General features: G+C 44.5%; 1 protein-coding gene across 3 annotated transcripts in view; it reads left to right on the top strand.

The window, feature by feature from the left end:
• GGT1 (gamma-glutamyltransferase 1) overlaps positions 1–19135 on the top strand; it is a 222987-nt gene that overhangs the window by 175345 nt on the left and 28507 nt on the right. For all 3 annotated transcript variants that reach the window (XM_068238301.1, XM_068238302.1, XM_068238304.1), the window contains exon 3: positions 18894–19024. In XM_068238301.1, the coding sequence (XP_068094402.1) occupies positions 18894–19024 (131 nt within the window). The remainder of the gene's footprint in view (positions 1–18893; positions 19025–19135) is intronic.

The following is a 19135-nucleotide window of genomic DNA, read 5'->3' as shown; positions in this document are numbered from 1 at the left end:
TTTATTACTATAGCCCACAGGTTGCTATACGTGAAGGAGCAGTACGTTTTGCTTCAATGCCATAACAATGTACATAAATAGTTTTCTTGAGCGCAAGCAAACAATTAAGTGAGGGCAGAAATGCTTTGATCAGGCAAGATGAGAAATAGCACACTTTACTGAAAGCCCATTATCCAGAAAGCACATTCCTGTATACTAACTGGCATATTGTAAACACTTTCATATAGCAAGCATGTTTAGCGCATGCCGTGTTCCAGATGACGAGGCACAAAGAACACAAGTGAACACATGCATTTTCTTTGCACAGGTGATTTAAGGAGTTCTTTCCAACTTGAATGTTGCCTAAGTGCAGGACAATAAATGGATAACACTATGTGACTGATATCTGGGAACACAGGTGTGGCAGGGAGATATTTTCCCACTACATCATACTCGATGACCTTTAGGACGGTTTCACATCAACAACAAGCGTTTTTAATTCAGAAATGTATAGATTGCACTGTCTCATGTTCAGACTACATGCGATGCTTGCATTTTTCAGTAAAGTGCAATGCTGACCCATTCACTGTAGTAAATGGGATCAGCAACACAACGCATGGAGCGCAGATGGTGTGAGATCTTGGGCATTATGTTCCAATCGCATAGCCATCTGTGCTTGGAAGTGTGAACAAGGCCAAGTATGATTCTTTTTAAAGACAAATCAGAATACCTTTGCAGACTAGCGCACACAACCCAGAACAGGGAATTTGGATGCCGGGCAGCTGCTTGGTGTTTTTGCCGCCACATAGATCCCAATGTGAATTAAGGCTATAGCGTAAGGGATGATCTCCGACCTTAATCACGAGCAATCACTAGTGATTACTCGTGATTCAAATGAGGATTAATTACAGCAGCTGAGCGGTGGGTATTGGAAGGCTCGCTGCCGTCACTTCCTCCTTCTGGATTGAAGGAGCAAGTGACGGCAGCGAGGCTTGGACACTAATAATAGGACGCATGGACCTATATGGAGTGCGGGGAGGACGCGGATTTATGGGTAAATAACTTTTCCAATCCTCGCTGCTTAGTTGCTGTAATTAATCCTCATTTGAATTATGAGTAATTACTCCTGATTACTCGTGATTAAGGTCGGAGACCATCCCTGTATAGTGGTGCCAGCTCCAGAGCATATCTACAGCCGGAACTCATAAAATGGTGCTGCGGCAGTGTAATGGAAAATAGCGCTCAGCTATACAAAAGCCGAATGCCAGGAGGTTATGGGTTGTACCAACAAGAGGGAATGAGCCACTGGATTTGGGCATTTCAAATAGACCAGATAAAGTATCAAGTTTGCGGGTTCAGGAACATCTGGGGAATAGTAATCACAACATGATAATATTTGACCTGGTGATTGACAAGCTATAGAGCAGCAGAACAGCTAAAACTATGAATTTTGACTCAGCAAAGTTTAAACAACTTATGGTTATACTAAGATCAGTGGACTGGGATAGTATACTAAAAGGGAAGGACACTGAAGGGAAATGGCAAACATTTAAAAATATCCTCAATGATTAGTGTTGTAAACATACAGTATCCCACACAAGTAAAAGAAAATATTTATAAATTGATTTTTCGGTGGTATAGAACACCTGCAGTGCTATCAAAAATATATCCTGATGTTTCCAATCAATGTTGGAGGGGGTGTAATCATCTAGGCTTTTTCGAGCACATTTTCTGGTATTGTCCAATAGTCCAACCATTATGGGCTGAAATTAAATCCTTAATAACAAGGGTAACAAACTCCAATATTCCTTTAGATCCTCTTTATATGCTCCTAAGCAAACCAATACCAGGATTAAAGAAATATACGATGAGAATCTGTTACCAGATTATCTATAGCATCCCACTGGCGTAAATCCCTCTCTCCTACAATCTCTGCAGTTATCACAAAAATTAGCTGGACTAATGCTACGTACACACATGCGACAACGATCGTTCGTTAAGAACGACGAACGAACTTTTAATTGATAAAAGAACGACCTAAGTAAAGGTAGTTTTAAAATGTGTGTAACGATCTGATCGTTAGAACGAACGTTACATCACAGAAAGCAACTATTGCGCCTGCGCATAAAAATGGAACTTCCATGGAGAAATAGTGAAATGCGCATGTCAAGCCTAGTACGAACGATCGTTTCCAACGATGTACTACTTTTGCAAACGATCGTCGTTGGTTAAAATCCGCCGATACAGAACTTTCTTTTGTAGCGATTTGGCTCGTTCGTCGTTTGCCTTAATAGTCGGTGGTTCGTTTTTTGTAACGATCGTCGTTGGTAAAGATCGGGGAACGATCGTTACAAACGACTATAGTCGCATGTGTGTACGCACCTTTAGGCTATGGAATATCTCACTGCTCTATTAAGGGATACAGAAGATAGATTTAAACAAATATGGGATCCATGGAAAACATACTTTCCTAACTACACCCCTCCCTGATAGGTGTTTGTACTCTTAACCTTTACTGAAATGACCTATGGGACGCTATATGGTAAAAATATTTGCTTGGGATTATATAGACTACTATGACTGAACTAATGAAAGTATTTTATACTAATTCAGGCTTCTCTTTGCTTCCCCTCCTTTGTGGGGTACAATGCATACTGCAAGTGTTATGCTTTCCTTTCCACAATGGTGGACAGACCAAATGAACGAATTTCTCTATGTTATGTTATATTTTATTATTTTTTTTCTCCTCCTTTATATTTTTTGCTTTGGTTCGATCCAAATCTCCTATATTGGCTTTGACAATTGAAAAAGTTAAATATTAGAAACTCATTAGACAACTCATTCATCATACCTTCAATGTTATTGTGTTCTAAACATGATATGTATCTGTTTGCTAATATGGACATATAGTGACATTTTCAAATGTTTGTATGATACAATATACGTTTAATAAAAAACAGTGTTACAAAAAAAATATACATTATCCCATATGGAAACAAAACTTATATGAATAAAAAAGGCCTCTATGGATGAATAGAAAGGTTAGAGTTAAAATTAAGCTGAAAAAGAATGACTTTAAGGAAGGGACTGAGGCTACAATAAGTAATTCTGAGAAATCCAGTAAAAAAATGAAAAAAATAAATGTGGCTGGCCAAGATTTAAGCACAATCAAGATCAAATGGGTAGGGATAACAAATCAAATCCAAAGAGATATAATAAGTATATATCAACTTGAAAAAAGAAAGGTTGACTGCTATATGGAGGAAAAAAGGTTTTGCCACCTACTCAGGTAGGGGCCTTTACAGTAAGAGGTTAAATGTGGACTATATTACCACAAATAGTAGTTATAGCAAATTATATTATATATTCATTTAAAGGCGGCTTGGCTTCTTTCCTTGCATTAAAAGACTAGGTGCCAGTTATTACCAGCAGTGTTGATCCAGGGATTTTATCTGATTGCGAGCTGGATTCAGAGAGGATTTTTTCCCCTTTTAGGGAAAATTGATCCAAGCCTTGTAAGTTTGTTTGTTTTCACCTTCGTTTGGGTCAACAGGGGTATATATGGGTGCAAGATAATGTTAGAGTTTTGGGGGGGTCCGCTAGCTGGGTCTTGGGCCCCAGAAAAAAAAGTGAAGCAAAGAAGTGGGGTCCCAGAGGGTCGATTGGGGGGGGGGGGGCATGTAACTGTTGCCTGTTTAGCCTAGTCCCATCCTTATGGCATACTAAATATCTCTAGAAAAGGGAAAATGAAGATTTGCACAGTGTACTGCATTCATGTCCTTATACAGTAAAACTAGTATGTGCTGGCAATAAATAAACTTAGAACTGCTCTCATGAAGAAGAAAAAATATATGTATATTTGTGCATAATGGGTTATGTGCAAGTTCCGGACAGTGGTCAATTTTATTTTTTTTTCTGGTTGAACTTGATGGACATATGTCTATTTTTCAATTATACTATGAAGTGCTATAACTATATTATACATAGATAGTAGCAGAGGATGAGGCTGTACAATACGGAGAAGTGCGTCTGATAGTGAGACGCATGAAATTCCAAAATCAAGTTCCAAGTTACGAACATACAAAAGGTCATAAGATGTTCCTGGATGGATGTCAACAGGAAATGATTTGATGCTTAAGAAAATCCTTTTGTCTGGCTGTTGCTCCATTTGGCAAACTATTGGTCTGAAATGTACGGTACTTTCTAGCTAGCCTTTAATGAAAGCAGGGGGGCTGGGTCCAGTCTCCACTATCGCACATGGGGTTATTTCAGTTCCTGTCACATTTCCAAAAATTATTAGAGTTAACATGTTGTGCCTGTACTGGTACAAAATAAAAGCTTATATATCTTGCTTGCAATGACTGCAACAAATTATGTCATTAAAATGAACTGATGTGTTATGTAAAAGCTTTTTACGCTATCGATCACTTTCCCAGACTTTCTCTCTTTTTTCTCTCAGCATCAGTCAGAGAAAATGAATTCCAGTTCACCTTAGTGATTGGAGCACCAGGTCTGGTGCTTCCATAGGCGCAAGCTGTGCTATTGCCCAGGAACTCCGAGCTGGTAGTGGTCCCTGAGGCCCCTGCAGAGAATTTGGCAGTGGAGTGACTCACCTGTCCCGGCTGGTGCGCTCCTCCATCAGTCTGCGTGCTCCCCTGGTTGCATCTTCTCAGTGACCCCATGGCATGCTACGTGAGGGGCTGAATATGGAGAGCTTGGAGACTGCTGAAGGAGCGAGCCAACTATATATCTGGGAAGGAGACCTGGGGGGTCCACTACCTGGCTCTGGGGCCCTGGGAAGAAAGAGAAACAAAGGGGTGGGGTCCCAGCCGGGCGGTTAGGGTTGCCCCATGTCATTGTTGCCAGAGCCCCATTGAGCCTAGTACTGACCCTGTGGAGCACTAAGTATCTTCAGCAAAGGGAAACGCAAAAATTAACATTTGCACAGTGTACTGCATTGAAGTCCATATACGGTATACAATAAGGCCCAGTGAACACCAAAAACCTCTAGCAGATCTGCAAAATGCTAGAGGTTTTTGTAGCAGATTTCAGAGCGATTCAAGGCATGTTTAGTGATGTTTTCTAAACATGCCTAGCATTTTTTGGAGCATTTTTGTGTAGCAGATTACAAATAGTGTTACAGTAAAGCTGTTACTGAACAGCTTCTGTAACAAAAACGCCTGGAAAACCGCTCTGATCTAGCGTTTTTCAGAGCAGTTTTCCACTTTCCTATATTTTAAAGGGAACCAGAGAGGATGCAATATACATACCTGGGGCTTCCTCCAGCCCCATACGCACGGATCGCTCCCACGCCGCAGTCCTCCTCTGCCTGGAACCGCCGCCACCGGGTCCCGTCATTGCCGCGAGTCGGCAAGTCGGCCGGCGGACGCGGCCAATTCTCCGCATCACCGGGTTCTCTCCCCATACTGATACGCATGTGGCCGCTAACTGCGCAGCCGCATGCGTACATGTATGGAGGGAGCCCCTGTGATGCGGACAATTGGCCGCGTCCGCCGGAAGTGACGGGCCCGGTACCGGCGGATCCAGGAAGCTGAGGACGGCGGCGTGGGAGCGATTCAGGGTTATGGGGCTGGAAGAAGCCCCAGGTATGTATAAAATCTTTTTCTTTTTCCAACCCCCGTTCCTCTCTGGTTCCCTTTAACATTGAGGCAGAAACGCCTCAGAAATCTAAAAAATGCTGCAGCCCCCCGAGTTTGGGTTTGTGGAAAAAATGAACCTCTTTAACTTTCATTAGCCAAACGTTTTTCCCCCTGCAAGAGTTTTAAAAAACGCTCCAGAACCACTCTGGTGTGCACCAGCCCTATCCGATATGTGCTGGCAATTAATAAAGTTAGAAATGCTCTCTTAAAGTATATATATATATATATATATATATATATATATATATATATATATATATATATATATATATATATACAGTGGCTTGCAAAAGTATTCGGCCCCCTTGACGTTTTCCACATTTTGTCACATAACTGCCACAAACATGCATCAATTTTATTGGACTTCCACGTGAAGACCAATACAAAGTGGTACACACGTGAGAAGTGGAACAAAAATCATACATGATTCCAAACATTCTTTACACATAAATAACTGTAAAGTGGGGTGTGCGTAATTATTCAGCCCCTTGAGTCAATACTTTACAGAACCACATTTTGCTGGAATTACAGCTGCCAGTCTTTTACGGTATGTCTCTACCAGCTTTGCACATCTAGAGACTGAAATCCTTGCCCATTCTTCTTTGCAAAACAGCTCCAGCTCAGTCAGATTAGATGGACAGCGTTTGTGAACAGCAGTTTTCAGATCTTGCCACAGATTCTCGATTGGATTTAGATCTGGACTTTGACTGGGCCATTCTAACACATGGATAGGTTTTGTTTTAAACCATTCCATTGTTGCCCTGGCTTTATGTTTAGGGTCATTGTCCTGCTGGAAGGTGAACCTCCACCGCAGTCTCAAGTCTTTTGCAGACTCCAAGAGGTTTTATTACAAGATTGCCCTGTATTTGGCTCCATCCATCTTCCCATCAACTCTGACCATCTTCCCTGTCCCTGCTGAAGAGAAGCACCCCCCGAGCATGATGCTGCCACCACCATATTTGACAGTGGGGATGGTGTGTTCAGAGTGATGTGCAGTGTTAGTTCTCTGCCACACATAGCGTTTTGCATTTTGGCCAAAAAGTTCCATTTTGGTCTCATCTGACCAGAGCACCTTCTTCCACATGTTTGCTGTGTCCCCCACATGGCTTGTGGCAAACTGCAAACAGGATTTCTTATGCTTTTCTGTTAACAATGCCTTTCTTCTTGCTACTCTTCCATAAAGGCCAACTTTGTGCAGTGCACGACTAGTAGCTGTCCTGTGGACAGATTCCCCCACCTGAGCTGTAGATCTCTGCAGCTTGTCCAGAGTCACCATGGGCCTCTTGACTGCATTTCTGATCAGCGCTCTCCTTGTTCAGCCTGTGAGTTTAGGTGGATGGCCTTGTCTTGGTAGGTTTACAGTTGTGCCATACTCCTTCCATCTCTGAATGATCGCTTGAACAGTGCTCCTTGGGATGTTCAAGGCTTTGGAAACATTTTTGTAGCCTAAGCCTGCTTTAAATTTCTCAATAACTTTATCCCTGACCTGTCTGGTGTGTTCTTTGGACTTCATGGTGTTGTTGCTCCCAATATTCTCTTAGACAACCTCTGAGGCCATCACAAAGCAGCTGTATTTGTACTGACATTAGATTACACACAGGTGCACTCTGTTTAGTCATTAGCACTCATCAGGCAATGTCTATGGGCAACTGACTGCACTCAGACCAAAGGGGGCTGAATAATTACGCACACACCACTTTGCAGTTATTGATTTGTAAAATATGTTTGGAATCGTATGATTTTCATTCCACTTCTCATGTGTATACCACTTTTGTATTGGTCTGTCACATGGAATTCCAATAAAATTGATTCATGTTTGTGGCAGTAATATGACAAAATGCGGAAAACTTCAAGGGGGCCGAATACTTTTCCAAGCCAGTGTGTGTGTGTGTGTGTGTGTGTGTGTGTGTGTGTGTGTGTGTGTGTGTGTGTGTGTGTGTGTGTGTATACCGGTGTATATATAATATTTTATACATTCTTTATCAGAATCATTTATTTTGCCAAGTAATTTTGTTGTGCCTCATACAGGTTCTTTAAGGAGGTGGGGGGGGGGGGTATCCAACAGCCAAGAGTCGAGGCTGCCATACTATAGCACCATCATTTGCATTTGGAAAGCATCTGTTATCACTAAGGAGACATTGCTGACTTCTAGTATCTGGCAGTGCCGGCCAAGATGTTCCAGTTCAAATGGTGCAGTAGTGTTCATTTCTGTGGTGGATCCCGACATATGCACCGATACTGTATATACTGATCTCTGACTCCAGCTCATATTGCTAAGTATGACCCGTCTGCCTCTACTGACTGGCCCATTTATACACCTAATATGGAAGTATCCTGCCCTGAAAATATTCTGAGAACGAATTGTAAAATTTTTACATGACAAAATAGGTTGCCCCACCACCCTAACTCCTGAAATGTGCTTATTAGGAATAATTACTAATGATGGCCTGAGGTCTAGTACAGAAACCTTCATGGCAGAAACCCTACTTGCCGCGTGGTTGGAGTTTGCGTTAGGTGGTGGTCATCTGCTCCCACGTTACCCTCCTGGTGCCAAAGGATATGTTCGACTCTTGCATACCTGCCTTAGCTAATATGTATAAATAGAATATGTATACATCAACAATTCCACTTGATGTGGGACAGGTGGAAAGACAGGTAGTGGTTCTCGAGTATCTATCACTACGCCTATCAAGTTTCTAACTTACTTCCAATTAGAAATATTGTCACCAACTAATTAGTAACCACTTAAGTCTATCTGGACAACTATAGTAATCCAGATAGACAGCGCTGTGGGCTATCTGGACGCGTATTCTTGTCCATTGTTATAGCGGCAGGTGTGCGCCCATGTCTGCGCGACCCCCGCTATTACCTGGCGGCTTTTCCGTAGCGGCAATTGGAGAAGGGAACCGAGGGTTCCCCATACCAATTGCAGTGCCTGGAGTGAATGGACATGACCCCGATCAGGGGCCATGTCCATTCATAAAGATGCATCTTATGTAAAGTTGTAAAAAAAAAAACTTCCTGGTAAACCGGGGTAGTGCTTCTAGTGCCATATAGTGGCAAAAAGTAAAATTGCACACCCCAAACATTTTTAATAATAAAAATAATACAATGAATGCATTCCAAATCCCCCCTGCCCCCCCCCCCCCAGGTTACCAAACAATCACATAAAAAAAACATTAATAGTTGCCGTATGGACTCGTGTGAGAAGCAGTAAAAAAAAGTTATGGCCAAATGAATGCAAGGAGCGCTGACAGGTAGAAATGGCTTTTGGCGTTAAGGTAAAATGGCCTGTAGGCTGAAGTGGTTAAGCAGCTATGTTACCTGTATGAATGATTTTGTTGTACTCCTATGAGAAAACGCGGAAAAGCCGCCACGTATACTGACAGCAAGGCGGCTGATTCCGCGTCCAACGCGTCGGTCTGCACGCAGAAGCGTGCATCTAGTGACATGGCAGAACGCAGAAAAGCCGCCGCATGTACTGACAGCAAGGCGGCTGGTTCCGCGTCCAGTGCGGCGGTTTGCACGCAGCAGCGTGCAGCTAGTGTGGCTGAGCCTGTTAGTTCACACAGGTTTAGGAATACGCGCGCGCGCGCGCTGAAAGGCAGAAATTTTATGATGGCCAAGGAGGGATCAGCTGACCAGGCCGGTCAGCTGACCTCAGAGCTGGTAACCATTGGTTGATCACTTCAGGGTGGCGCCAGAGCGCAATGCGCTATATATGGATACTGCTGGCCACTCTCAAGTTGTCTGCCGTTGCGATCACTACGTGGAAGCACTCAGACCTTAGTCAGATCCAACAGTGTGTTTGAACCAGGAGGACCTGGGAATTCACACTGAGCCAGATTACTTGTGTTATTATTCTGTTATACTTCAGACTAGTTCCAGGGTGTAGAGACCACGGACCTCACACCCAAGACTAGGGAACTTGTACTATCATTCTGTTATACTTCAGACTAGTTCCAGGGTGTAGAGACCACGGACCTCACACCCAAGACTAGGGAACTTGTACTATCATTCTGTTATACTTCAGATTAGTTCCAGGGTGTAGAGACCACGGACCTCACACCCAAGACTAGGGAACTTGTTGTGATGAATAGCGGAAAATTCGCCGCATGTTCTGACAGTAAGGCGGCTGATTCCGCGTCTAATGCGGCGGTTTGTCTGCGTCAGCATGCGTCTGGGTTTTCTGGAACTGGTGGTGCACATGGGAGGAATGGCGTGGGGGCCGCCGCGTGTTCTGACGGTAAGGCGGCGGATTCCGCGTCCAGTGCGGCGGTTTCCCCGCAGCTACATGTGTCTGGGCTGGCTGGACCTAGTAGTGCACACAGATGGAGAGCTGCAAGACAAGCTCTTTATACCAATAGGATGAAGATCAGCTGATCAGGGCGGTCAGCTGATTCCTGTTCAGTCAGTGATTGGTTGATGGGAGCTGGGCGGCGCTGTGGGGCGCTTTACTATATATATCTCCTGCTGTTCAGTTGCTGGTTGTCTGGCGTTGCAAAGTGTGGTGGAACCAGGAGGACCTAGGAATCCACACTTAGCCAGTTACTATATATCATCTGTGTTATTCTCTAGCATAGTTCCAGGGTGTTGAGATCACGGTCCTCACACCCCAGACTAGGAATATTGTATATCATCTGTGTTGTTCTCTAGCATAGCTCCAGGGTGTTGAGATCACGGACCTCACACCTCAGACTAGGCCTTGTTCTGATATCTGTTATGACCTGTAGCTTTCCTGACTATTCTTCTGATCTCTGATTTGGTACCTTGCATATCTGATACTCTGTTGCCGACCCGGCCTGTCTTACCTTCTGGCTGTCACCCCCCCCTCAGGGTGTCCAGCCTTCCCGCAGGGGTCCCCTGCTCTACAGAGGGGACACTGCTCCTTATCAGTCAGGGACTCCCTCTCCAGGTGTCCTTGACTGCAGTAGAGTCTTCTCTACTTATTCGACCACCTGCTACCCCGGTGGTCCAAAGGTTACTGTTGCACCAAAACACTTACACACTCAGGTGTCTAGAGGTTAGACATATTTGATTATTGGCGATTCTGCAGATCCCCAATAATCAGGTATATCTGTATTCTTGGGGATACTGCAGATCGCCAAGAATCAGATTCTCTCTCTGGTTGCTGACACCTGTCGTTACAGAACGCCAGACCCAAAACAATATGGACGCACTTAGCACTCGTCTGGACACACTCACCACCTCGGTGGAAAATCTCATCAGAGTGATAGACGGTCAGCAGGCCCAGATCTCTGCTTTATCTGGGTTACTACAAGTCCTACAGACGACTGTCAATTCAGCGCGATCCCCTCCAGTCACAGACTTGAGAATGTCTGTACCGGAAAAGTTTTCTGGCCATAGATCTGACTTTCAGAATTTTAAGAATCGTGTGATGTCATATTTTGAATTGAGGCCTAATCTGTCAGGGACAGAGGCACAGAGAATTACCTTTATCAAAACCTTACTCTCAGGGGATGCTCAAACCTGGGAGTATAATTTACCAACAGGGCATGAAGCACTTAGGTCAGTTGAAGAATTCTTCAAGTCCATGGCCATAATTTATGACGACCCAGACATTGCGTCTACCTCTGAGCGGAAGCTAAAAACCTTGCATCAAGGCAAGGATCCAGTGGAGGTCTATGCGGCTGAGTTCAGGAAGTGGTCAGTGTCGGCTAGGTGGGGGGCTTTTGCACTACTAGATTGTTTGTTTGTTTTTATCGGGGTTGTCAGACGCAGTTTCAGGGCTGATGTTGGGATACCCTGAACCTAAGACACTTGAGGAAGCAATCTCTCTGGCAGTGCGTGTGGATCGTCGGTTACGATACCAAAAGCAAACCCGTGGTAAAGACAGGGTTGTCTCTTATGCCACGTCTCCACCTACCTCACCGCCACCTGAGCCAATGCAAATTGGTCACTCCAAATTAACTCATTCAGAGAGGAATCGTAGGAAGACGGAGCAGCTTTGTCTATACTGTGCAGAGGAGGGTCATATAGTGTGGAACTGTCCCAAGAAGTCGGGAAACGCTGCCGCCTAGGTGTAGTCAGAGGTAATACCCTGGGCGCGCAGTCTTTACCTCTACATAATGATCGGCTGTTACTCCCTTGTTCGGTCACATGGGAGGGTCAGACTGCTTCTACGGAAGCCTTTATTGATTCTGGTTCCGCAGCTAATTTTATCGATTACGAGTTTGCAAAAAGATTTGGTATACCCATGCTTCCCTTGAATCAACCAATCTTGGTCACTGCGGTAGATGACTCTCCTCTGCAGAGTAACCGCCCCTTGTCCCAGACTCTTAATGTGCATCTCAAGGTGGGGGTCTTACATGGGGAGAGTCTGCAATTTCTGATCTTGCATATGGCAACCTCTACCATCATTCTTGGCATGCCCTGGTTACAAATCCACTCACCTCAGATAGACTAGGTTACGGGTCAGCTAACGAGCTGGTCGTCCCACTGCGATCATCATTGTTTAGCAAAAGTAACCTTGGGTAATACCAACGTTCAGGTTGAAGGTGTACCAAGACAATACGCAGAATTTGCTGATGTCTTTTGCCCAAAGTCAGCAGACAAACTTCCCCACCATCGTGCCTTTGATTGTCCTATCGATCTGAGATCTGGTTGTATGCCGCCCAGAGGTCATCTTTATAATCTATCTGGGCCAGAGAAACTAGCTATGCAGGAATACATCAGGGAAAAATTGGCGAAAGGGTTCATACGTCCCTCTCGGTCACCAGCAGGGGCAGGGTTTTTTTCGTGAAGAAAAAAGACGGAGGTCTCCGCCCCTGTATCGATTACAGAGGACTGAATAAGATCACTGTGAAAAATCGCTACCCTTTACCATTGATTGACGATTTATTCACACAGGTGACCAACGCCAAGATTTTTTTCTAAGCTAGATCTCAGGGGTGCATACAATCTGGTTCGCATCAGAGATGGGGACGAATGGAAGATGGCCTTTAACACACCCGATGGGCATTACGAATACCTGGTGATGCCCTTCGGGTTGTGCAATGCGTCAGCCGTCTTCCAGGAGTTAATCAATGAAGTTTTCAGGGAAGTGTTGGGGAAGTTTGTTCTGGTTTATTTGGACGATATACTAATCTTTTCGTTTAACCTCGCTGAACATCGCAAGCATGTCAGATGGGTATTAGAGAGGTTATGACAGAATCGGCTGTATGCCAAACTAGAGAAATGCCTCTTTGAGGTAGAGTCGGTAGCCTTCCTAGGTTACATCATCTCCACTTCTGGTCTCTCGATGTACCCAGGAAAGGTTTCTGCTGTCCTGGACTGGCCTCAGCCCATGGGGCTGAAGGCACTCCAGAGGTTCCTGGGGTTTGCCAATTACTACAGAAGATTTATTAAGGGGTACTCTACCATCATCTCTCCTCTCACCAGTCTCACCAAGAAAGGGGCTGATACTCATCATTGGTCACCTGAGGCTCATACGGCCTTCTTGACTTTAAAGAAGCTGTTCTGTTCTGCCCCAATACTGAGGCATGTTGACGTCGCCTTTCCCTTCATTGTGGAGGTTGATGCCTCAGAGGTGGGGGTAAGAGCGGTGTTGTCACAGAGGTCAGGATTGCAGGGCAGGCTACATCCATGCGCTTACTTTTCTCGCCGATTTTAACCTGCCGAGAAAAATTATGACATCGGCAACCGGGAGCTCCTAGCCATCAAATTAGCTTTTGAGGAATGGCGACACTGCCTGGAGGGTGCAGAACATGTTATCACGGTTTACACAGACCATAAGAATTTGGAGTATATCGAGGGAGCTAAGAGACTTAGCCCCCGTCAGGCCCGGTGGTCCCTGTTTTTTGCTAGATTTAGATTTATAATCACGTATACTCCCGGAAGTAAGAATATCAAAGCCGATGCGCTCTCTAGGTGTTTTGAGCCCGAGTCAGTACAGTCTGCTGATCCGGAGACTATCCTGCCTCCAAAGGTAGTTCTGGCAGCCACTGAGACTTGGAGAGATTGTTCAACCACTTTGAGTCCCTATCAACAGGATGTTCCAGAGGGGAAGCCAGAGGGGGTCATGTTTGTGCCACTGCCCTTTCGGTTACAAATTCTACAGTTTTTTTCACTCTCACAAGAATGCCGGCCATCCTGGAGCCACCAGAACTCAGGATCTACTGGCTAGATGTGCCTGGTGGCCTAGTTTGGCGTCTGATTGTAAGTAATTTGTAAGGGAGTGCACGACCTGTGCGAGGAGTAAGCCCTCTCGTCAGGCCCCCGTGGGCACGTTACAGTCTTTGCCAGTCCCCAATGAACCTTGGACTCATATTTCCATGGATTTTGTGGGTGAACTCCCCTCGGTCTGAATGCAAGTCGGTTATTTGAGTGGTAGTAGATCGTTTCAGTAAGATGGCGCACTTTGTCCCTCTGAAAGGACTCCCCTCGGCCCAGGAACTGGCTGATCTCTTCATTCAGCACATCTTCCGGCTGCATGGCATTCCGGAAAATGTAGTGTCAGATCGGGGAGTCCAATTTGTTTCGAAATTTTGGAGGGCCTTTTGCCATCAATTAGACATGGAACTCGCATTCTCATCAGGCTACCACCCTCAGACCAACGGCTAGACCGAGAGAGTTAACCAATCCCTGGAACAATTTCTCAGGTGCTATGTTGCTGATGCGCAAACTGATTGGGTAAAGTTTTTGCCGTTTGCAGAGTTTGCGCACAACAATCTGAAGAGCTCTTCTTCTGGGTATTCCCCTTTTCAAGTGGTGTCAGGTAGATCACCTAAGTTCGCTCCTTTGCCAGTCGCATCAACTCCTTTTCCAGCTCTGGAGGACTGGCAGAAGGCCTTGAAAGAGATTTTGGAATGGTTAAGAGGAACCTAGGGAAAGCTTTCCAAACCCAGAAGAAGCAGGCAGATAAACATCGGTCGGTAGAGTGGAGATTCTCCCCCGGAGATCTGGTGTGGGTATCCACTTGTCATTTGGCCTTGAAACAATTGTCACCCAAGCTAGGTCCTAAATTTATAGGACCATATCCAGTGGCCAAGAAGATTAATAATGTCACATATGCTGCTGATCTCCCACCCAGCATGAAAGGTGTGAGATCTTTCCATGTGTCCCTGTTGAAACCAGCTGTACAGGTGGACTCCTGCCCCCCCCCCCCCCTGTGTTGGTGGATGACCAACCAGAGTATGAGATTGAAAAGATTCTGGATTCTCGCCTGGTGCAGAATTCCGTGCAGTATCTGGTCCATTGGAAAGGATATGGCATAGAGGAGAGATCTTGGGTGCCAGATTGCCGCATGCATGCGGAGGATTTGAAGAAAGAGTTCCATGATTTACATCCTGGAAAGCCTGGTGGAAAGTGTCCGGAGTCCACTCCTCGGGGGGCTTACTGTGATGAATAGCGGAAAAGCCGCCGCATGTTCTGACAGTAAGGCGGCTGATTCCGTGTCTGATGCGGCAGTTTGTCCGCGTCAGCATGCGTCTGGGTTGTTTGGAACTGGTGGTGCACATGGGAGGAATGGCGTGGGGGCCGCCGCGTGTTCTGACGGTAAGGCGGCGGATTCCGCGTCCAGTGCGGCGGTTTCCCCGCAGCAACATGTCTGGGCTGGCTGGACCTAGTAGTGCACACAGATGGAGAGCTGCAAGACAAGCTCTTTATACCAATAGGATGAAGATCAGCTGATCAGGGCGGTCAGCTGATTCCTGTTCAGTCAGTGATTGGTTGATGGGAGCTGGGCGGCGCTGTGGGGCGCTTTACTATATATATATCTCCTGCTGTTCAGTTGCTGGTTGTCTGGCGTTGCAAATGCCTATGTGTTAGCACTCAGACCTTAGTCAGATCCTTCAGTGTGGTGGAACCAGGAGGACCTGGGAATCCACACTTAGCCAGTTACTATATATCATCTGTGTTATTCTCTAGCATAGTTCCAGGGTGTTGAGATCACGGCCCTCACACCCCAGACTAGGAATACTGTATATCATCTGTGTTATTCTCTAGCATAGTTCCAGGGTGTTGAGATCACGGTCCTCACACCCCAGACTAGGAATATTGTATATCATCTGTGTTGTTCTCTAGCATAGCTCCAGGGTGTTGAGATCACGGACCTCACACCTCAGACTAGGCCTTGTTCTGATATCTGTTATGACCTGTAGCTTTCCTGACTATTCTTCTGATCTCTGATTTGGTACCTTGCATATCTGATACTCTGTTGCCGACCCGGCCTGTCTTACCTTCTGGCTGTCACCCCCCCCCCCCCCTCAGGGTGTCCAGCCTTCCCGCAGGGGTCCTCTGCTCTACAGAGGGGACACTGCTCCTTATCAGTCAGGGACTCCCACTCCAGGTGTCCTTGACTGCAGTAGAGTCTTCTCTACTTATTGGACCACCTGCTACCCCGGTGGTCCAAAGGTTACTGTTGCACCAAAACACTTACACACTCAGGTGTCTAGAGGTTAGACATATTTGATTATTGGCGATTCTGCAGATCCCCATTAATCAGGTATATCTGTATTCTTAGGGATACTGCAGATCGCCAAGAATCAGATTCTCTCTCTGGTTGCTGACACCTATCGTTACACTTGTATTATCATTCTGTTTTACTTCAGACTAGTTCCAGGGTGTAGAGACCACGGACCTCACACCCAAGACTAGGCATTGTTTGTTATTTGTTATGACCTGTTGCTTTCCTGACTATCCCTCTGCTTTCTGATTCGGTACCACGCATATATGATATCACATTGCCAAACCCTGCCAGACTTGGATACCGAATCAGCCTTCTGTCTTTGTACTTTATCTGTCTGTGTGTTGCCGACCTGGCTTGCCCGACCTCGAGAGCTATCTCTCTCCACCTAAGAGAGAGACTCCAAGATCAGTCAGTGACATCCACCTTCAGGTGTCCTCACTCTCTGGTTCTCTGGTCCTTCCTACCTTCAGCCTGACTCCACCCCTTGGAGAGTCTCAGGATGCTGGAAGGTTTCTGTACCCTCCATAGCAGTATCTTCTGTACTGCTTAGGGTCACCTGTTCATCAGGTGGGTTGCTCAGTCATACTGTTACACCAAACACTCACTATATATATATATATATATATATATATATATATATATATATATATATATATATATATATATATATATATATATATATATATATATATATATATATATATATATATATATATATATATATATATATATATATATATATATATATATATATATATATAGGTGTCCAGAGGTTAGCGCTATATCTGTATTATTGGTGATTCTGCAGATTATCCATAATCAGGTATAGATCTGTATTCTTGGTGATACTGCAGATCACCAATAATCAGATTCTCTCTGTGTGTTGACACCGATCGTTACAACTCCCATATCATACTGCTCACTTTATCTAATGAGTATTGCGTGTGACGTTAAGATAATGTAAAATCTGTTGTTATACTAATATATTCTGGTTAACTGATGATATGGCATGCTATTGAATGCTCAATAAACTTACTTTTTGTTTTAAAAAATATATTCTACATAAATAGTAGAAGAGGATTTGGCTGTGCAGTAAAGAGCAGTGGTGTAGTAGGGAGAACACCATAGCAGCTGCTATGGGTTCTCTAGCCAAGGCGGGCCTGGTGGTCTTAGATAGTTATCAGGGGGTCTGCTGCAGGACTCATGTAGACCACCGTATTGTAGAGTAGCAAGTAAAGCGTTGGAAGAAAGACATATATCTCTCCAGTATGTCTCAGTTGCTGCTCTGCTCTAATCTGGCTGCCATGTACAGGTCAATGAGTTGAAAATAATTTTGAGTTGGTACAGCATTATGCAAATGTGTGCTAATTTATTTTCAAGAAGCATATATTTGGATATAAAATGTGCATAATCCTGCATCAACTCAAAATTATTTTCATCTTATTGACAATCCCTTCTGGCTACCTATATCTGGGCGGCTAATCTGGCTACTTATACATGGAGTCTAATCTGGCTACCTATATTTGGGGGGACTAATCTGTCTACTGATATTTAGGGGGATCTAATCTAGCTAACTACTTTCAAGGGCCTAATCCGGCTAGTGGCTATCTATATTTGGGGCATAAACTGGCTACCAATATTTTTTGGGGGGGAGCTCATCTGGTTACTGATAGATGGAGGACTACTCGGGCTAACCTATACATGGGGGGTGTTAATTGGGCTACCAATATGTGGGGGGCTAATCTAGTTACATATATTTGGGGGTAATATTGGCTACCTATACATTGGGGGCTTATCTAGCTATCTATTTTGGGGATCCTTCATGCTATCTATACTGGAGGGCTATTTCATTCTACCTACACTGGGGGGGGGGGGGGCACATCTGGCTATTTATACTTTAGCTACTTTAGCTACTCCTACTGTCTGGCTACATGGGGTACAAAGTTACATTATAATTTTTTTGGGCGGAAGCAATCGAAATGTTGCTATGGGAGCCCATGACTTCTAGCTACAGAGAAGTGTGTCTAATAGTGAGACAAATGTCATGAACCATTCCCGTTAAGTCAAGTTCCTCATTATGAATATGCACATACAAAAAGTCACAAGATAAGATGTTCCTGGATTGATGTCAACAGGAAATTATTTGTTGCTATAAAGAAGTTTTTTGTCTGGCGGTTGCCCTGTTCAGCAAACTGTTGCTCTGAAGTGTACTTTTTAGCTAATCTTTAATGAAAGCAGGGGGGTTGGGATCTTACACTATGGCGCATTGGGTTATTTCAGTTCCTGTCACATTTCCAAAAATTATTATTTAACAAGTTGTGCGGGTTCTGGTGCAAAACACAAGTGTATACTGTATACTGTATCTTACTTGCAATGATTGCAACACAATCTGTCAGTAAAATGGATGGGTGTTTTATGTAAAAACTTTCTGGTTTGCACACTGTTCCATGGTAGCCACAACAGCATTGTTATATTGTCTGCACATTCTACAACCAGGGCCTGTGGTGCATCCATTGGGTAAACTGGGAAATTGCTCAGAGCCCAAGCTCCTTATGGTGGCCACTAATGGTCCAACCTTTTTCATCCAATCTTACCATTTCTAATACAAGGGAACTGCCTGAATTTTCCAATTCTATTCACTCAATTTACCCTTATACTACATAGATTTGGTAAGATTGGATTAAAAAGATTGGATCATTAGTGGCCACCTTTTAGGTGCTCTCAAGTTGGGGACTGAGGAGGTTGCACAAACTTTTCTTCACCCCCCATTTCAACTGAAACTGTCCCTTACAACTTTTGACTGATGTGTTCTCTGTCAATTACAGGGATGTGCTGAAAGATGGAGGAACGGCAGTAGATTCTGCAATCGCTTCTCTGGTGTGTGCTGGACTTATGAATGCTCACAGCATGGGAATTGGAGGAGGGGTCATTCTGACTATATATAATGCTGCAACAAGTAAGAAACATTTGACAGGATATGTTCTGAATAGGGATGGCCAATAAGTTTGCAAATAATTTGAAGTTGATGCAATATTATGCAAATTTATGCAGCTAGAAAATGGACCAA

This window comes from Hyperolius riggenbachi, chromosome 1 (assembly GCF_040937935.1).
Source record: "Hyperolius riggenbachi isolate aHypRig1 chromosome 1, aHypRig1.pri, whole genome shotgun sequence".
Taxonomy (NCBI): domain Eukaryota; kingdom Metazoa; phylum Chordata; class Amphibia; order Anura; family Hyperoliidae; genus Hyperolius; species Hyperolius riggenbachi.
Note: the sequence above shows the minus strand (reverse complement) of the source record. Positions and strands in the feature narration are given on the sequence as shown.